Source organism: Salvelinus fontinalis, unplaced genomic scaffold, assembly GCF_029448725.1.
Source record: "Salvelinus fontinalis isolate EN_2023a unplaced genomic scaffold, ASM2944872v1 scaffold_0182, whole genome shotgun sequence".
Classification (NCBI taxonomy): Eukaryota; Metazoa; Chordata; class Actinopteri; order Salmoniformes; family Salmonidae; genus Salvelinus; species Salvelinus fontinalis.
The window spans coordinates 287,501-305,000 of record NW_026600391.1 but is presented as its reverse complement, the minus strand read 5'-3'; the positions used below and the strand labels follow the sequence as shown (position 1 = coordinate 305,000).

At 50.7% G+C, this 17,500-nt stretch overlaps 1 protein-coding gene across 3 annotated transcripts in view; it reads left to right on the top strand.

Annotated features, from left to right (window-relative positions):
* Positions 1-17,500, top strand: part of LOC129844151 (protein flightless-1 homolog) — a 91,325-nt gene that overhangs the window by 3,197 nt on the left and 70,628 nt on the right. For all 3 annotated transcript variants that reach the window (XM_055912562.1, XM_055912561.1, XM_055912560.1), the window contains exons 3-5: positions 6,643-6,800; positions 14,072-14,156; positions 15,278-15,425. In XM_055912562.1, the coding sequence (XP_055768537.1) occupies positions 6,643-6,800; positions 14,072-14,156; positions 15,278-15,425 (391 nt within the window). The remainder of the gene's footprint in view (positions 1-6,642; positions 6,801-14,071; positions 14,157-15,277; positions 15,426-17,500) is intronic.

The window sequence follows — 17,500 nt, the reverse complement described above, 5'->3', positions numbered from 1 at the left end:
TGTCTCTCTGTCTCTCTCTCTCTCTCTCTCTCTCTCTCTCTGTCTCTCTCTCTGTCTCTCTCTCTCTCTCTGTCTCTCTGTCTCTCTGTCTCTCTGTCTCTCTGTCTCTCTCTCTGTCTCTCTCTCTCTCTCTGTCTCTCTGTCTCTCTCTCTCTCTCTCTCTCTCTCTCTCTTAGTCTCTGTCTCTCAATTCAAAGGGCGTTATTGGCATGGGAAACATGTTTACATCGCCAAACCAAGTGAAATAAACAAAAGTGAGAATATTCAAAAATAACAGTAAATATTGCACTCAAAAAGGATTCAAAAGGCTACGGCACAAAGCATTATAACACATTATAACCCCTTGACTTGCACTTAGCTATGGTACGACCCTTTATAACATGTAATAACCCCCTGATGCACGCCCAGCTACGGCACAAAGCATTTCAACACATTATAACCCACTGATGCAAGCCCAGCTACTGTACAAAGCTTTATAACACCCTAATACACATTATAACCCACTGATGCAAGCCCAGCTACTGTACAAAGCTTTATAACACCCTAATACACATTATAACCCACTGATATAAGCCCAGCTACTGTACAAAGCTTTATAACACAACACCCTCATACACATTATAACCCACTGATGCACGCCCAGCTACTGTACAAAGCTTTATAACACATTATAACACCCTAATACACATTGTAACCCACTGATATAAGCCCAGCTACTGTACAACGCTTTATAACACATTATAACACCCTAATACACATTGTAACCCACTGATATAAGCCCAGCTACTGTACAAAGCTTTATAACACATTATAACACCCTAATACACAGTTATAACCCACTGATGCAAGCCCAGCTATATTTAAATCTATAACACTCCAAAAAGGTTTTCCAAAAGATAGACATGTCAAGGGTTATATTATCAGCTTTGGACAGTGTGTTTTAGCAATGTGAAAATAGTTGTAGTGTGAATAGTGAGGAAAATATATAAACAAATAAATATGGGTTGTATTTACAATGTCGTTTGTTCTTCACTGGTTGCCCTGTTCTCGTGGCAACTGGCCACACATCTTGCTGCCGTGACGGCACATCTGTGGTATTTCACCCTAACAGATATGGGGGAGTTTATCAGTGTTGGATTTGTTTATAAATGATTTGTGTGTCTGTGTGATCATGTGTCTCTAATATGGTCATGTATTTGGCAGGAGGTTAGGAAGTGCAGCTCAGTTTCCAACTCCATTTTGTGTAAAAACATTTGTACACCTGTTTTTGCTTTGTCATTATGGGGTAGAAAGACACTTTTAATCCATTTTAGATTAAGGCTGAAATGTAACAAAAATGTGGAAGAAAGAGGTCAAGGGGTCTGAATACTTTCCGAATGCCCCTGTATCTAAAATGTAAATACTGTAAGGATTTGATGGTTATGGGATGTACCTAAGGCTTTCATACACACGTCTGGCTGTAATATTTATTTATTATATTTATTTATTTACCAGATTTGGAGAGGCTTTCATACACACGTCTGGCTGTAATATTTACCACCAGATTTGGAGAGGAATATATATATATATATATATTTTAGAAGTGTATTTTCATGGAGTAAAATGCATTGTGGGCTTTTTCTTTTAGTTCATTCACTGTCAGACCAAATCCTCCAGAGGCCCTGGTTGTTAGTCCCAGGACCACCGTGGTATTTCCTGTCCCGGGTAGTTGGACGTGTTCAACCGTAGTATTTCCTGTCCCGGGTAGTTGGACGTGTTCAACCAGGGTATTTCCTGTCCCGGGTAGTTGGACGTGTTCAACCGTGGTATTTCCTGTCCCAGCTAGTTGGACGTGTTCCACCGTGGTATTTCCTGTCCCGGCTAGTTGGACGTGTTCAACCAGGGTATTTCCTGTCCCGGCTAGTTGGACGTGTTCAACCGTGGTATTTCCTGTCCCGGCTAGTTGGACGTGTTCCACCGTGGTATTTCCTGTCCCGGCTAGTTGGACGTGTTCAACCGTGGTATTTCCTGTCCCGGCTAGTTGGACGTGTTCCACCGTGGTATTTCCTGTCCCGGCTAGTTGGACGTGTTCAACCGTGGTATTTCCTGTCCCGGCTAGTTGGACGTGTTCAACCGTGGTATTTCCTGTCCTGTCTAGTTGGACGTGTTCAACCGTGGTATTTCCTGTCCCAGGTAGTTGGACGTGTTCAACCGTGGTATTTCCTGTCCCAGGTAGTTGGACGTGTTCAACCGTGGTATTTCCTGTCCTGTCTAGTTGGACGTGTTCAACCGTGGTATTTCCTGTCCCGTGGTATTTCCTGTCCCAGGTAGTTGGACGTGTTCAACCGTGGTATTTCCTGTCCCGGCTAGTTGGACGTGTTCAACCGTGGTATTTCCTGTCCCAGGTAGTTGGACGTGTTCAACCGTGGTATTTCCTGTCCCGGCTAGTTGGACGTGTTCAACCAGGGTATTTCCTGTCCCGGCTAGTTGGACGTGTTCAACCCGTGGTATTTCCTGTCCCGGCTAGTTGGACGTGTTCAACCGGGGTATTTCCTGTCCCGGCTAGTTGGGCGTGTTCAACCGTGGTATTTCCTGTCCCAGGTAGTTGGACGTGTTCAACCGTGGTATTTCCTGTCCCGGGTAGTTGGACGTGTTCAACCGTGGTATTTCCTGTCCCAGGTAGTTGGACGTGTTCAACCAGGGTATTTCCTGTCCCGGCTAGTTGGACGTGTTCCACCATGGTATTTCCTGTTCCAGGTAGTTGTACTATTGGTTTTCTGAAAGTTGATTTTGATTGCCCAGTTGTTCCTGTAGACCTTGATTTGTTGGTGACAGTAGGACAAGGTCATCTGATGTGTTGGTGACAGTAGGACAAGGTCATCTGGTCTGTTGGTGACAGTAGGACAATGTCATCTGGGTAGACCTTGATCTGTTGGTGACAGTAGGACAAGGTCATCTGGTCTGTTGGTGACAGTAGGACAAGGTCATCTGGTCTGTTGGTGACAGTAGGACAAGGTCATCTGGGTAGACCTTGATCTGTTGGTGACAGTAGGACAAGGTCATCTGATATGTTGGTGACAGTAGGACAAGGTCATCTGATCTGTTGGTGACAGTAGGACAAGGTCATCTGATCTGTTGGTGACAGTAGGACAAGGTCATCTGGTCTGTCGGTGACAGTAGGACAAGGTCATCTGGGTAGACCTTGATCTGTTGGTGACAGTAGGACAAGGTCATCTGGGTAGACCTTGATCTGTTGGTGACAGTAGGACAAGGTCATCTGATCTGTTGGTGACAGTAGGACAAGGTCATCTGGGTAGACCTTGATCTGTTGGTGACAGTAGGACAAGGTCATCTGATCTGTTGGTGACAGTAGGACAAGGTCATCTGATCTGTTGGTGACAGTAGGACAAGGTCATCTGGTCTGTTGGTGACAGTAGGACAAGGTCATCTGATCTGTTGGTGACAGTAGGACAAGGTCATCTGGTCTGTTGGTGACAGTAGGACAATGTCGTCTGGTCTGTTGGTGACAGAAGGACAAGGTCATCTGGTCTGTTGGTGACAGTAGGACAAGGTCATCTGGTCTGTTGGTGACAGTAGGACAAGGTCATCTGATCTGTTGGTGACAGTAGGACAAGGTCATCTGGGTAGACCTTGATCTGTTGGTGACAGTAGGACAAGGTCATCTGATCTGTTGGTGACAGTAGGACAAGGTCATCTGATCTGTTGGTGACAGTAGGACAAGGTCATCTGGTCTGTTGGTGACAGTAGGACAAGGTCATCTGATCTGTTGGTGACAGTAGGACAAGGTCATCTGGTCTGTTGGTGACAGTAGGACAATGTCGTCTGGTCTGTTGGTGACAGTAGGACAAGGTCATCTGGTCTGTTGGTGACAGTAGGACAAGGTCATCTGGTCTGTTGGTGACAGTAGGACAAGGTCATCTGATCTGTTGGTGACAGAAGGACAAGGTCTTCCCCCCCCCCCCGTCTCTGTCTCTCCCCAGTCTGCTATCTGTAAGCTGGGGAAGCTGACCCTAACCCTGTCTCTTGTCTCTCTCCAGTCTGCTATCTGTAAGCTGGGGAAGCTGCCCCTAACCCTCTCTCTGTCTCTGTCTCTCTCCAGTCTGCTATCTGTAAGCTGGGGAAGCTGACCCTAACCCTGTCTCTGTCTCTCTCCAGTCTGCTATCTGTAAGCTGGGGAAGCTGACCCTAACCCTGTCTCTGTCTCTCTCCAGTCTGCTATCTGTAAGCTGGGGAAGCTGACCCTAACCCTGTCTCTGTCTCTCCCCAGTCTGCTATCTGTAAGCTGGGGAAGCTGCCCCTAACCCTGTCTCTGTCTCTGTCTCTCTCCAGTCTGCTATCTGTAAGCTGGGGAAGCTGACCCTAACCCTGTCTCTGTCTCTCTCCAGTCTGCTATCTGTAAGCTGGGGAAGCTGACCCTAACCCTAACCCTGTCTCTGTCTTTCCCCAGTCTGCTATCTGTAAGCTGGGGAAGCTGACCCTAACCCTGTCTCTGTCTCTCTCCAGTCTGCTATCTGTAAGCTGGGGAAGCTGACCCTAACCCTGTCTCTGTCTCTCTCCAGTCTGCTATCTGTAAGCTGGGGAAGCTGACCCTAACCCTGTCTCTGTCTCTGTCTCTCCCCAGTCTGCTATCTGTAAGCTGGGGAAGCTGACCCTAACACTGTCTCTGTCTCTCTCCAGTCTGCTATCTGTAAGCTGGGGAAGCTGACCCTAACCCTAACCCTGTCTCTGTCTCTCCCCAGTCTGCTATCTGTAAGCTGGGGAAGCTGACCCTAACCCTGTCTCTGTCTCTCTCCAGTCTGCTATCTGTAAGCTGGGGAAGCTGACCCTAACCCTGTCTCTGTCTCTCTCCAGTCTGCTATCTGTAAGCTGGGGAAGCTGACCCTAACCCTGTCTCTGTCTCTCCCCAGTCTGCTATCTGTAAGCTGGGGAAGCTGAACCTAACCCTAACCCTGTCTCTGTCTCTGTCTCTCTCCAGTCTGCTATCTGTAAGCTGGGGAAGCTGACCCTAACCCTAACCCTGTCTCTGTCTCTCCCCAGTCTGCTATCTGTAAGCTGGGGAAGCTGACCCTAACCCTGTCTCTGTCTCTCTCCAGTCTGCTATCTGTAAGCTGGGGAAGCTGACCCTAACCCTGTCTCTGTCTCTCTCCAGTCTGCTATCTGTAAGCTGGGGAAGCTGACCCTAACCCTGTCTCTGTCTCTCCCCAGTCTGCTATCTGTAAGCTGGGGAAGCTGAACCTAACCCTAACCCTGTCTCTGTCTCTGTCTCTCTCCAGTCTGCTATCTGTAAGCTGGGGAAGCTGACCCTAACCCTAACCCTGTCTCTGTCTCTCCCCAGTCTGCTATCTGTAAGCTGGGGAAGCTGACCCTAACCCTGTCTCTGTCTCTCTCCAGTCTGCTATCTGTAAGCTGGGGAAGCTGACCCTAACCCTGTCTCTTGTCTCTCTCCAGTCTGCTATCTGTAAGCTGGGGAAGCTGCCCCTAACCCTCTCTCTTGTCTCTCTCCAGTCTGCTATCTGTAAGCTGGGGAAGCTGACCCTAACCCTGTCTCTGTCTCTCTCCAGTCTGCTATCTGTAAGCTGGGGAAGCTGACCCTAACCCTGTCTCTGTCTCTCCCCAGTCTGCTATCTGTAAGCTGGGGAAGCTGACCCTAACCCTGTCTCTGTCTCTCCCCAGTCTGCTATCTGTAAGCTGGGGAAGCTGACCCTAACCCTGTCTCTTGTCTCTCCCCAGTCTGCTATCTGTAAGCTGGGGAAGCTGACCCTAACCCTGTCTCTGTCTCTCTCCAGTCTGCTATCTGTAAGCTGGGGAAGCTGACCCTAACCCTGTCTCTTGTCTCTCTCCAGTCTGCTATCTGGAAGCTGGGGAAGCTGACCCTAACCCTGTCTCTGTCTCTCTCCAGTCTGCTATCTGTAAGCTGGGGAAGCTGACCCTAACCCTAACCCTGTCTCTGTCTCTCTCCCAGTCTGCTATCTGTAAGCTGGGGAAGCTGACCCTAACCCTGTCTCTTGTCTCTCTCCAGTCTGCTATCTGTAAGCTGGGGAAGCTGACCCTAACCCTGTCTCTGTCTCTCCCCAGTCTGCTATCTGTAAGCTGGGGAAGCTGACCCTAACCCTGTCTCTGTCTCTCCCCAGTCTGCTATCTGTAAGCTGGGGAAGCTGCCCCTAACCCTGTCTCTGTCTCTCTCCAGTCTGCTATCTGTAAACTGGGGAAGCTGACCCTAACCCTGTCTCTGTCTCTCTCCAGTCTGCTATCTGTAAGCTGGGGAAGCTGACCCTAACCCTGTCTCTGTCTCTCTCCAGTCTGCTATCTGTAAGCTGGGGAAGCTGACCCTAACCCTGTCTCTGTCTCTCCCCAGTCTGCTATCTGTAAGCTGGGGAAGCTGACCCTAACCCTGTCTCTGTCTCTCCCCAGTCTGCTATCTGTAAGCTGGGGAAGCTGACCCTAACCCTGTCTCTGTCTCTCTCCAGTCTGCTATCTGTAAGCTGGGGAAGCTGACCCTAACCCTGTCTCTGTCTCTCTCCAGTCTGCTATCTGTAAGCTGGGGAAGCTGACCCTGACCCTAACCCTGTCTCTGTCTCTCTCCCAGTCTGCTATCTGTAAGCTGGGGAAGCTGACCCTAACCCTGTCTCTGTCTCTCTCCAGTCTGCTATCTGTAAGCTGGGGAAGCTGAAGAAGCTTTATGTGAACAGTAACAAGCTGGACTTCGATGGACTTCCGTCTGGCGTGGGGAAGTTATCCAGCCTGCAGGAGTTCATGGCTGCCAACAACAACCTGGAACTAGTACCTGAGGGACTCTGTAGGTAGGTACCTCACATCATACCTGAGGGACTCTGTAGGTAGGTACCTCACATCATACCTGAGGGACTCTGTAGGTAGGTACCTCACATCATACCTGAGGGACTCTGTAGGTGGGTACCTCACATCATACCTGAGGGACTCTGTAGGTAGGTACCTCACATCATACCTGAGGGACTCTGTAGGTAGGTACCTCACATCATACCTGAGGGACTCTGTAGGTAGGTACCTCACATCATACCTGAGGGACTCTGTAGGTGGGTACCTCACATCATACCTGAGGGACTCTGTAGGTAGGTACCTCACATCATACCTGAGGGACTCTGTAGGTAGGTACCTCACATCATACCTGAGGGACTCTGTAGGTAGGTACCTCACATCATACCTGAGGGACTCTGTAGGTGGGTACCTCACATCATACCTGAGGGACTCTGTAGGTAGGTACCTCACATCATACCTGAGGGACTCTGTAGGTAGGTACCTCACATCATACCTGAGGGACTCTGTAGGTGGGTACCTCACATCATACCTGAGGGACTCTGTAGGTAGGTACCTCACATCATACCTGAGGGACTCTGTAGGTAGGTACCTCACATCATACCTGAGGGACTCTGTAGGTAGGTACCTCACATCATACCTGAGGGACTCTGTAGGTGGGTACCTCACATCATACCTGAGGGACTCTGTAGGTAGGTACCTCACATCATACCTGAGGGACTCTGTAGGTAGGTACCTCACATCATACCTGAGGGACTCTGTAGGTAGGTACCTCACATCATACCTGAGGGACTCTGTAGGTAGGTACCTCACATCATACCTGAGGGACTCTGTAGGTGGGTACCTCACATCATACCTGAGGGACTCTGTAGGTAGGTACCTCACATCATACCTGAGGGACTCTGTAGGTAGGTACCTCACATCATACCTGAGGGACTCTGTAGGTAGGTACCTCACATCATACCTGAGGGACTCTGTAGGTGGGTACCTCACATCATACCTGAGGGACTCTGTAGGTAGGTACCTCACATCATACCTGAGGGACTCTGTAGGTAGGTACCTCACATCATACCTGAGGGACTCTGTAGGTGGGTACCTCACATCATACCTGAGGGACTCTGTAGGTGGGTACCTCACATCATACCTGAGGGACTCTGTAGGTAGGTACCTCACATCATACCTGAGGGACTCTGTAGGTAGGTACCTCACATCATACCTGAGGGACTCTGTAGGTAGGTACCTCACATCATACCTGAGGGACTCTGTAGGTAGGTACCTCACATCATACCTGAGGGACTCTGTAGGTAGGTACCTCACATCATACCTGAGGGACTCTGTAGGTGGGTACCTCACATCATACCTGAGGGACTCTGTAGGTGGGTACCTCACATCATACCTGAGGGACTCTGTAGGTAGGTACCTCACATCATACCTGAGGGACTCTGTAGGTAGAGACACACATCATACCTGAGGGACTCTGTAGGTAGGTACCTCACATCATACCTGAGGGACTCTGTAGGTAGGTACCTCACATCATACCTGAGGGACTCTGTAGGTAGGTACCTCACATCATACCTGAGGGACTCTGTAGGTGGGTACCTCACATCATACCTGAGGGACTCTGTAGGTAGGTACCTCACATCATACCTGAGGGACTCTGTAGGTGGGTACCTCACATCATACCTGAGGGACTCTGTAGGTAGGTACCTCACATCATACCCGAGGGACTCTGTAGGTAGGTACCTCACATCATACCCGAGGGACTCTGTAGGTGGGTACCTCACATCATACCTGAGGGACTCTGTAGGTAGGTACCTCACATCATACCTGAGGGACTCTGTAGGTAGGTACCTCACATCATACCTGAGGGACTCTGTAGGTAGGTACCTCACATCATACCTGAGGGACTCTGTAGGTAGGTACCTCACATCATACCTGAGGGACTCTGTAGGTAGGTACCTCACATCATACCTGAGGGACTCTGTAGGTAGGTACCTCACATCATACCTGAGGGACTCTGTAGGTAGGTACCTCACATCATACCTGAGGGACTCTGTAGGTAGGTACCTCACATCATACCTGAGGGACTCTGTAGGTAGGTACCTCACATCATACCTGAGGGACTCTGTAGGTGGGTACCTCACATCATACCTGAGGGACTCTGTAGGTAGGTACCTCACATCATACCTGAGGGACTCTGTAGGTAGGTACCTCACATCATACCTGAGGGACTCTGTAGGTGGGTACCTCACATCATACCTGAGGGACTCTGTAGGTAGGTACCTCACATCATACCTGAGGGACTCTGTAGGTGGGTACCTCACATCATACCTGAGGGACTCTGTAGGTAGGTACCTCACATCATACCCGAGGGACTCTGTAGGTAGGTACCTCACATCATACCCGAGGGACTCTGTAGGTAGAGACACACATCATACCTGAGGGACTCTGTAGGTAGGTACCTCACATCATACCTGAGGGACTCTGTAGGTAGGTACCTCACATCATACCTGAGGGACTCTGTAGGTAGGTACCTCACATCATACCTGAGGGACTCTGTAGGTAGGTACCTCACATCATACCTGAGGGACTCTGTAGGTAGGTACCTCACATCATACCTGAGGGACTCTGTAGGTGGGTACCTCACATCATACCTGAGGGACTCTGTAGGTAGGTACCTCACATCATACCTGAGGGACTCTGTAGGTAGGTACCTCACATCATACCTGAGGGACTCTGTAGGTAGGTACCTCACATCATACCTGAGGGACTCTGTAGGTAGGTACCTCACATCATACCTGAGGGACTCTGTAGGTGGGTACCTCACATCATACCTGAGGGACTCTGTAGGTAGGTACCTCACATCATACCTGAGGGACTCTGTAGGTGGGTACCTCACATCATACCTGAGGGACTCTGTAGGTAGGTACCTCACATCATACCTGAGGGACTCTGTAGGTAGGTACCTCACATCATACCTGAGGGACTCTGTAGGTAGGTACCTCACATCATACCTGAGGGACTCTGTAGGTAGGTACCTCACATCATACCTGAGGGACTCTGTAGGTAGGTACCTCACATCATACCTGAGGGACTCTGTAGGTAGGTACCTCACATCATACCTGAGGGACTCTGTAGGTAGGTACCTCACATCATACCTGAGGGACTCTGTAGGTAGGTACCTCACATCATACCTGAGGGACTCTGTAGGTGGGTACCTCACATCATACCTGAGGGACTCTGTAGGTGGGTACCTCACATCATACCTGAGGGACTCTGTAGGTAGGTACCTCACATCATACCTGAGGGACTCTGTAGGTAGGTACCTCACATCATACCTGAGGGACTCTGTAGGTAGGTACCTCACATCATACCTGAGGGACTCTGTAGGTAGGTACCTCACATCATACCTGAGGGACTCTGTAGGTAGGTACCTCACATCATACCTGAGGGACTCTGTAGGTGGGTACCTCACATCATACCTGAGGGACTCTGTAGGTGGGTACCTCACATCATACCTGAGGGACTCTGTAGGTGGGTACCTCACATCATACCTGAGGGACTCTGTAGGTGGGTACCTCACATCATACCTGAGGGACTCTGTAGGTAGGTACCTCACATCATACCTGAGGGACTCTGTAGGTGGGTACCTCACATCATACCTGAGGGACTCTGTAGGTAGGTACCTCACATCATACCTGAGGGACTCTGTAGGTGGGTACCTCACATCATACCTGAGGGACTCTGTAGGTAGGTACCTCACATCATACCTGAGGGACTCTGTAGGTAGGTACCTCACATCATACCTGAGGGACTCTGTAGGTGGGTACCTCACATCATACCTGAGGGACTCTGTAGGTGGGTACCTCACATCATACCTGAGGGACTCTGTAGGTAGGTACCTCACATCATACCTGAGGGACTCTGTAGGTGGGTACCTCACATCATACCTGAGGGACTCTGTAGGTGGGTACCTCACATCATACCTGAGGGACTCTGTAGGTAGGTACCTCACATCATACCTGAGGGACTCTGTAGGTAGGTACCTCACATCATACCTGAGGGACTCTGTAGGTAGGTACCTCACATCATACCTGAGGGACTCTGTAGGTAGGTACCTCACATCATACCTGAGGGACTCTGTAGGTGGGTACCTCACATCATACCTGAGGGACTCTGTAGGTAGGTACCTCACATCATACCTGAGGGACTCTGTAGGTGGGTACCTCACATCATACCTGAGGGACTCTGTAGGTGGGTACCTCACATCATACCTGAGGGACTCTGTAGGTAGGTACCTCACATCATACCTGAGGGACTCTGTAGGTAGGTACCTCACATCATACCTGAGGGACTCTGTAGGTGGGTACCTCACATCATACCTGAGGGACTCTGTAGGTGGGTACCTCACATCATACCTGAGGGACTCTGTAGGTAGGTACCTCACATCATACCTGAGGGACTCTGTAGGTAGGTACCTCACATCATACCTGAGGGACTCTGTAGGTAGGTACCTCACATCATACCTGAGGGACTCTGTAGGTGGGTACCTCACATCATACCTGAGGGACTCTGTAGGTAGGTACCTCACATCATACCTGAGGGACTCTGTAGGTAGGTACCGCACATCATACCTGAGGGACTCTGTAGGTAGGTACCTCACATCATACCTGAGGGACTCTGTAGGTGGGTACCTCACATCATACCTGAGGGACTCTGTAGGTGGGTACCTCACATCATACCTGAGGGACTCTGTAGGTGGGTACCTCACATCATACCTGAGGGACTCTGTAGGTGGGTACCTCACATCATACCTGAGGGACTCTGTAGGTAGGTACCTCACATCATACCTGAGGGACTCTGTAGGTGGGTACCTCACATCATACCTGAGGGACTCTGTAGGTAGGTACCTCACATCATACCTGAGGGACTCTGTAGGTAGGTACCTCACATCATACCTGAGGGACTCTGTAGGTAGGTACCTCACATCATACCTGAGGGACTCTGTAGGTAGGTACCTCACATCATACCTGAGGGACTCTGTAGGTGGGTACCTCACATCATACCTGAGGGACTCTGTAGGTGGGTACCTCACATCATACCTGAGGGACTCTGTAGGTAGGTACCTCACATCATACCTGAGGGACTCTGTAGGTAGGTACCTCACATCATACCTGAGGGACTCTGTAGGTAGGTACCTCACATCATACCTGAGGGACTCTGTAGGTAGGTACCTCACATCATACCTGAGGGACTCTGTAGGTAGGTACCTCACATCATACCTGAGGGACTCTGTAGGTAGGTACCTCACATCATACCTGAGGGACTCTGTAGGTAGGTACCTCACATCATACCTGAGGGACTCTGTAGGTGGGTACCTCACATCATACCTGAGGGACTCTGTAGGTGGGTACCTCACATCATACCTGAGGGACTCTGTAGGTAGGTACCTCACATCATACCTGAGGGACTCTGTAGGTAGGTACCTCACATCATACCTGAGGGACTCTGTAGGTAGGTACCTCACATCATACCTGAGGGACTCTGTAGGTAGGTACCTCACATCATACCTGAGGGACTCTGTAGGTAGGTACCTCACATCATACCTGAGGGACTCTGTAGGTGGGTACCTCACATCATACCTGAGGGACTCTGTAGGTGGGTACCTCACATCATACCTGAGGGACTCTGTAGGTAGGTACCTCACATCATACCTGAGGGACTCTGTAGGTAGGTACCTCACATCATACCTGAGGGACTCTGTAGGTGGGTACCTCACATCATACCTGAGGGACTCTGTAGGTGGGTACCTCACATCATACCTGAGGGACTCTGTAGGTAGGTACCTCACATCATACCTGAGGGACTCTGTAGGTAGGTACCTCACATCATACCTGAGGGACTCTGTAGGTAGGTACCTCACATCATACCTGAGGGACTCTGTAGGTAGGTACCTCACATCATACCTGAGGGACTCTGTAGGTAGGTACCTCACATCATACCTGAGGGACTCTGTAGGTAGGTACCTCACATCATACCTGAGGGACTCTGTAGGTAGGTACCTCACATCATACCTGAGGGACTCTGTAGGTAGGTACCTCACATCATACCTGAGGGACTCTGTAGGTAGGTACCTCACATCATACCTGAGGGACTCTGTAGGTAGGTACCTCACATCATACCTGAGGGACTCTGTAGGTAGGTACCTCACATCATACCTGAGGGACTCTGTAGGTAGGTACCTCACATCATACCTGAGGGACTCTGTAGGTAGGTACCTCACATCATACCTGAGGGACTCTGTAGGTAGGTACCTCACATCATACCTGAGGGACTCTGTAGGTGGGTACCTCACATCATACCTGAGGGACTCTGTAGGTAGGTACCTCACATCATACCTGAGGGACTCTGTAGGTAGGTACCTCACATCATACCTGAGGGACTCTGTAGGTGGGTACCTCACATCATACCTGAGGGACTCTGTAGGTAGGTACCTCACATCATACCTGAGGGACTCTGTAGGTAGGTACCTCACATCATACCTGAGGGACTCTGTAGGTAGGTACCTCACATCATACCTGAGGGACTCTGTAGGTAGGTACCTCACATCATACGTGTTGTTGATGTTGATGTTGATGTTGATGTTGATGTTGATGTTGATGTTGATGTTGATGTTGATGTTGATGTTGTTGTTGATGTTGTTGTTGATGTTGTTGATGTTGATGTTGATGATGTTGATGTTGATGTTGTTGTTGATGTTGATGTTGATGTTGATGTTGTTGTTGATGTTGTTGTTGATGTTGATGTTGATGTTGATGTTGTTGTTGATGTTGATGTTGATGTTGATGATGTTGATGTTGATGTTGTTGTTGATGTTGATGATGATGTTGTTGATGTTGATGTTGATGTTGTTGTTGATGTTGATGTTGTTGTTGATGTTGATGATGTTGATGTTGATGTTGATGATGTTGATGTTGATGTTGATGTTGATGTTGATGATGTTGATGTTGATGTTGTTGTTGATGTTGTTGTTGATGTTGATGTTGTTGTTGATGTTGATGTTGATGTTGTTGTTGATGTTGATGATGTTGATGTTGATGTTGATGTTGATGATGTTGATGTTGATGTTGTTGTTGATGTTGTTGTTGATGTTGATGTTGATGTTGATGATGTTGATGTTGATGTTGATGATGTTGATGTTGATGATGTTGATGATGTTGATGATGTTGATGATGTTGATGTTGTTGATGTTGATGTTGATGTTGATGTTGTTGTGTAGGTGTGGGAAGCTGAAGAAGTTGGTCCTGAATAAGAATCGTCTGGTGACTCTTCCTGAAGCCATCCACTTCCTCGTCGACCTCGAGGTACACACTGTCCTCTGTTCTAGATTCTAGATGTTCTGCCCTGTGTTCTAGGTTCTAACTGTTCTAGATTCTAGATGTTCTGCCCTGTGTTCTAGGTTCTAACCGTTCTAGATGTTCTACCCTGTGTTCTAGGTTCTAACTGTTCTAGATGTTCTTCCCTGTGTTCTAGGTTCTAACCGCTCTAGATGTTCTACCCTGTGTTCTAGGTTCTAACTGTTCTAGATGTTCTACCCTGTGTTCTAGGTTCTAACTCTTCTAGGTTCTAGATGTTCTACCCTGTGTTTTAGGTTCTAAGTGTACTAGGTTCTAAGTGGTCTAGGTTCTAAATGTTCTAGATGTTCTGCCCTGTGTTCTAGGTTCTAACTGTTCTAGGTTCTAGATGTTCTACCCTGTGTTTTAGATTTTAAGTGTTCTCAGTTCTAGATGTTCCACCCTGTGTTTTAGGTTCCACCCTGTGTTTTAGGTTCCACCCTGTGTTTTAGGTTCCACCCTGTGTTTTAGGTTCCACCCTGTGTTTTAGGTTCTAAGTGTTTTAGGTTCTAAGTGTTTTAGGTTCTAAGTGTTCTAGATGTTCAGCCCTGTGTTCTAGGTTCTAGATGTTCTACCCTGTGTTTTTGGTTCTACGTGTTCTATGTTCTATGTTCTAGATGTTCTACCCGGTGTTTTAGGTTCTACCCTGTGTTTTAGGGTCTAAGTGTACTAGGTTCTAAGTGGTCTAGGTTCTAAATGTTCTAGATGTTCTGCCCTGTGTTCTGTGTTCCCTGTGTTCTAGGTTCTAACCGTTCTAGGTTCTAGATGTTCTACCCAGGTTCTACATGTTCTATGTTCTAGATGTTCTACCCGGTGTTTTAGGCTCTAAGTGTTTTAGGTTCTAGGTGTTTTAGGTTCTAGGTGTTTTAGGTTCTTGATGTTCTACGTTCTAAATGTTCTAGATGTTCTGCCCTGTGTTCTAGGTTCTAAGTGTTCTAGGTGTTCTGCTCTGTGTTCTAGGTTCTAAGTGTTCTAGGTTCTAGATGTTCTACCCTGTGTTTTAGGTTCTAAGTGTTGTAGATGTTCTGTTCTAGGTTTTAGATGTTTTGTATTATGTTCTAGGTTGTAAGTGTTCTCTCCTCTGTATCTAGGTTCTAGATGTACGTGAGAACCCCAACCTGGTGATGCCTCCCAAGCCGGTGGACAGGACAGCAGAGTGGTACAACATCGACTTCTCTCTTCAGAACCAACTGAGACTGGCTGGAGCATCCCCTGCTGTAATATCTGCTGCAGGGGGAGGTGAGTCTGGGGGAGGTGGGTCTGGGGGAGGTGGGTCTGGGGGAGGTGGGTCTGGGGGAGGTGGGTCTGGGGGAGGTGGGTCTGAGACTGGCTGGAGCATCCCCTGCTGTAATATCTGCTGCAGGGGGAGGTGGGTCTGGGGGAGGTGGGTCTGGGGGAGGTGGGTCTGGGGGAGGTGGGTCTGGGGGAGGTGGGTCTGGGGGAGGTGGGTCTGAGACTGGCTGGAGCATCGCCTGCTGTAATATCTGCTGCAGGGGGAGGTGGGTCTGGGTCTGGGGGAGGTGGGTCTGGGGGAGGTGGGTCTGGGGGAGGTGGGTCTGGGGGAGGTGGGTCTGGGGGAGGTGGGTCTGGGGGAGGTGGGTCTGGGGGAGGTGGGTCTGGGGGAGGTGGGTCTGGGGGAGGTGGGTCTAGGGGAGGAGGTGGGTCTAGGGGAGGAGGTGGGTCTAGGGGAGGTGGTTCTAGGGGAGGTGGTTCTGGGGGAGGTGGGTCTAGGGGAGGTGGGTCTAGGGGAGGTGGTGGTTCTGGGGGAGGTGGGTCTGGGGGAGGTGGGTCTGGGGGAGGTGGGTCTGGGGGAGGTGGGTCTCAGTCTAGGGGAGGAGGTGGGTCTTGGTCTGGTGGGTCTAGGTCTGAGACTGGCTGGAGCATCCCCTGCTGTAATATCTGCTGCAGGGGGAGGTGGGTCTGGGGGAGGTGGGTCTGGGGGAGGTGGGTCTGGGGGAGGTGGGTCTGGGGGAGGTGGGTCTCAGTCTGGGGGAGGTGGGTCTCAGTCTAGGGGAGGTGGGTCTCAGTCTGGGGGAGGTGGGTCTCAGTCTAGGGGAGGTGGGTCTGGGGGAGGTGGGTCTAGGGGAGGTGGTGGGTCTAGGGGAGGTGGTGGTTCTGGGGGAGGTGGGTCTGGGGGAGGTGGGTCTGGGGGAGGTGGGTCTGGGGGAGGTGGGTCTCAGTCTGGGGGAGGTGGGTCTCAGTCTGGGGGAGGTGGGTCTCAGTCTAGGGGAGGTGGGTCTGGGGGAGGTGGGTCTAGGGGAGGTGGGTCTAGGGGAGGTGGGTCTCGGGGAGGTGGGTCTCAGTCTAGGGGAGGAGGTAGGTCTGGGGAAGGTAGGTCTGGGGGAGGTGGGTCTAGGTCTGGGGCAAGTGGGTCTAGGTCTGGGGGAGGTGGGTCTGGGGGAGGTGGGTCTTGGTCTGGTGGGTCTAGGTCTGAGACTGGCTGGAGCATCCCCTGCTGTAATATCTGCTGCAGGGGGAGGTGGGTCTGGGGGAGGTGGGTCTGGGGGAGGTGGGTCTGGGGGAGGTGGGTCTGGGGGAGGTGGGTCTGGGGGAGGTGGGTCTGGGGGAGGTGGGTCTGGGGGAGGTGGGTCTGGGGGAGGTGGGTCTGGGGGAGGTGGGTCTAGGGGAGGTGGGTCTGGGGGAGGTGGGTCTGGGGGAGGTGGGTCTGGGGGAGGTGGGTCTGGGGGAGGTGGGTCTAGGGGAGGTGGGTCTAGGGGAGGTGGGTCTAGGGGAGGTGGGTCTCAGTCTGGGGGAGGTGGGTCTCAGTCTAGGGGTGGTGGGTCTAGGGGAGGTGGGTCTGGGGGAGGTGGGTCTAGGGGAGGTGGGTCTAGGGGAGGTGGGTCTCGGGGAGGTGGGTCTAGGGGAGGTGGGTCTCAGTCTAGGGGAGGAGGTGGGTCTAGGTCTGGGGAAGGTAGGTCTGGGGGAGGTGGGTCTAGGTCTGGGGCAAGTGGGTCTAGGTCTGGGGCAAGTGGGTCTAGGTCTGGGGGAAGTGGGTCTAGGTCTGGGGGAAGTGGGTCTAGGTCTGGGGGAAGTGGGTCTAGGTCTGGGGGAAGTGGGTCTAGGTCTGGGGGAAGTGGGTCTAGGTCTGGGGGAAGTGGGTCTAGGTCTAGGGGAGGTGGTTCTGGGGGAGGTGGGTCTAGGGGAGGTGGTTCTGGGGGAAGTGGGTCTGGGGGAGGTGGTTCTGGGGGAGGTGGGTCTAGGGGAAGTGGGTCTGAGTCTAGGGGAGGTGGTTCTGGGGGAGGTGGGTCTAGGTCTAGGGGAGGAGGTGGGTCTAGTGGAGGTGGGTCTAGTGGAGGTGGGTCTAGTGGAGGTGG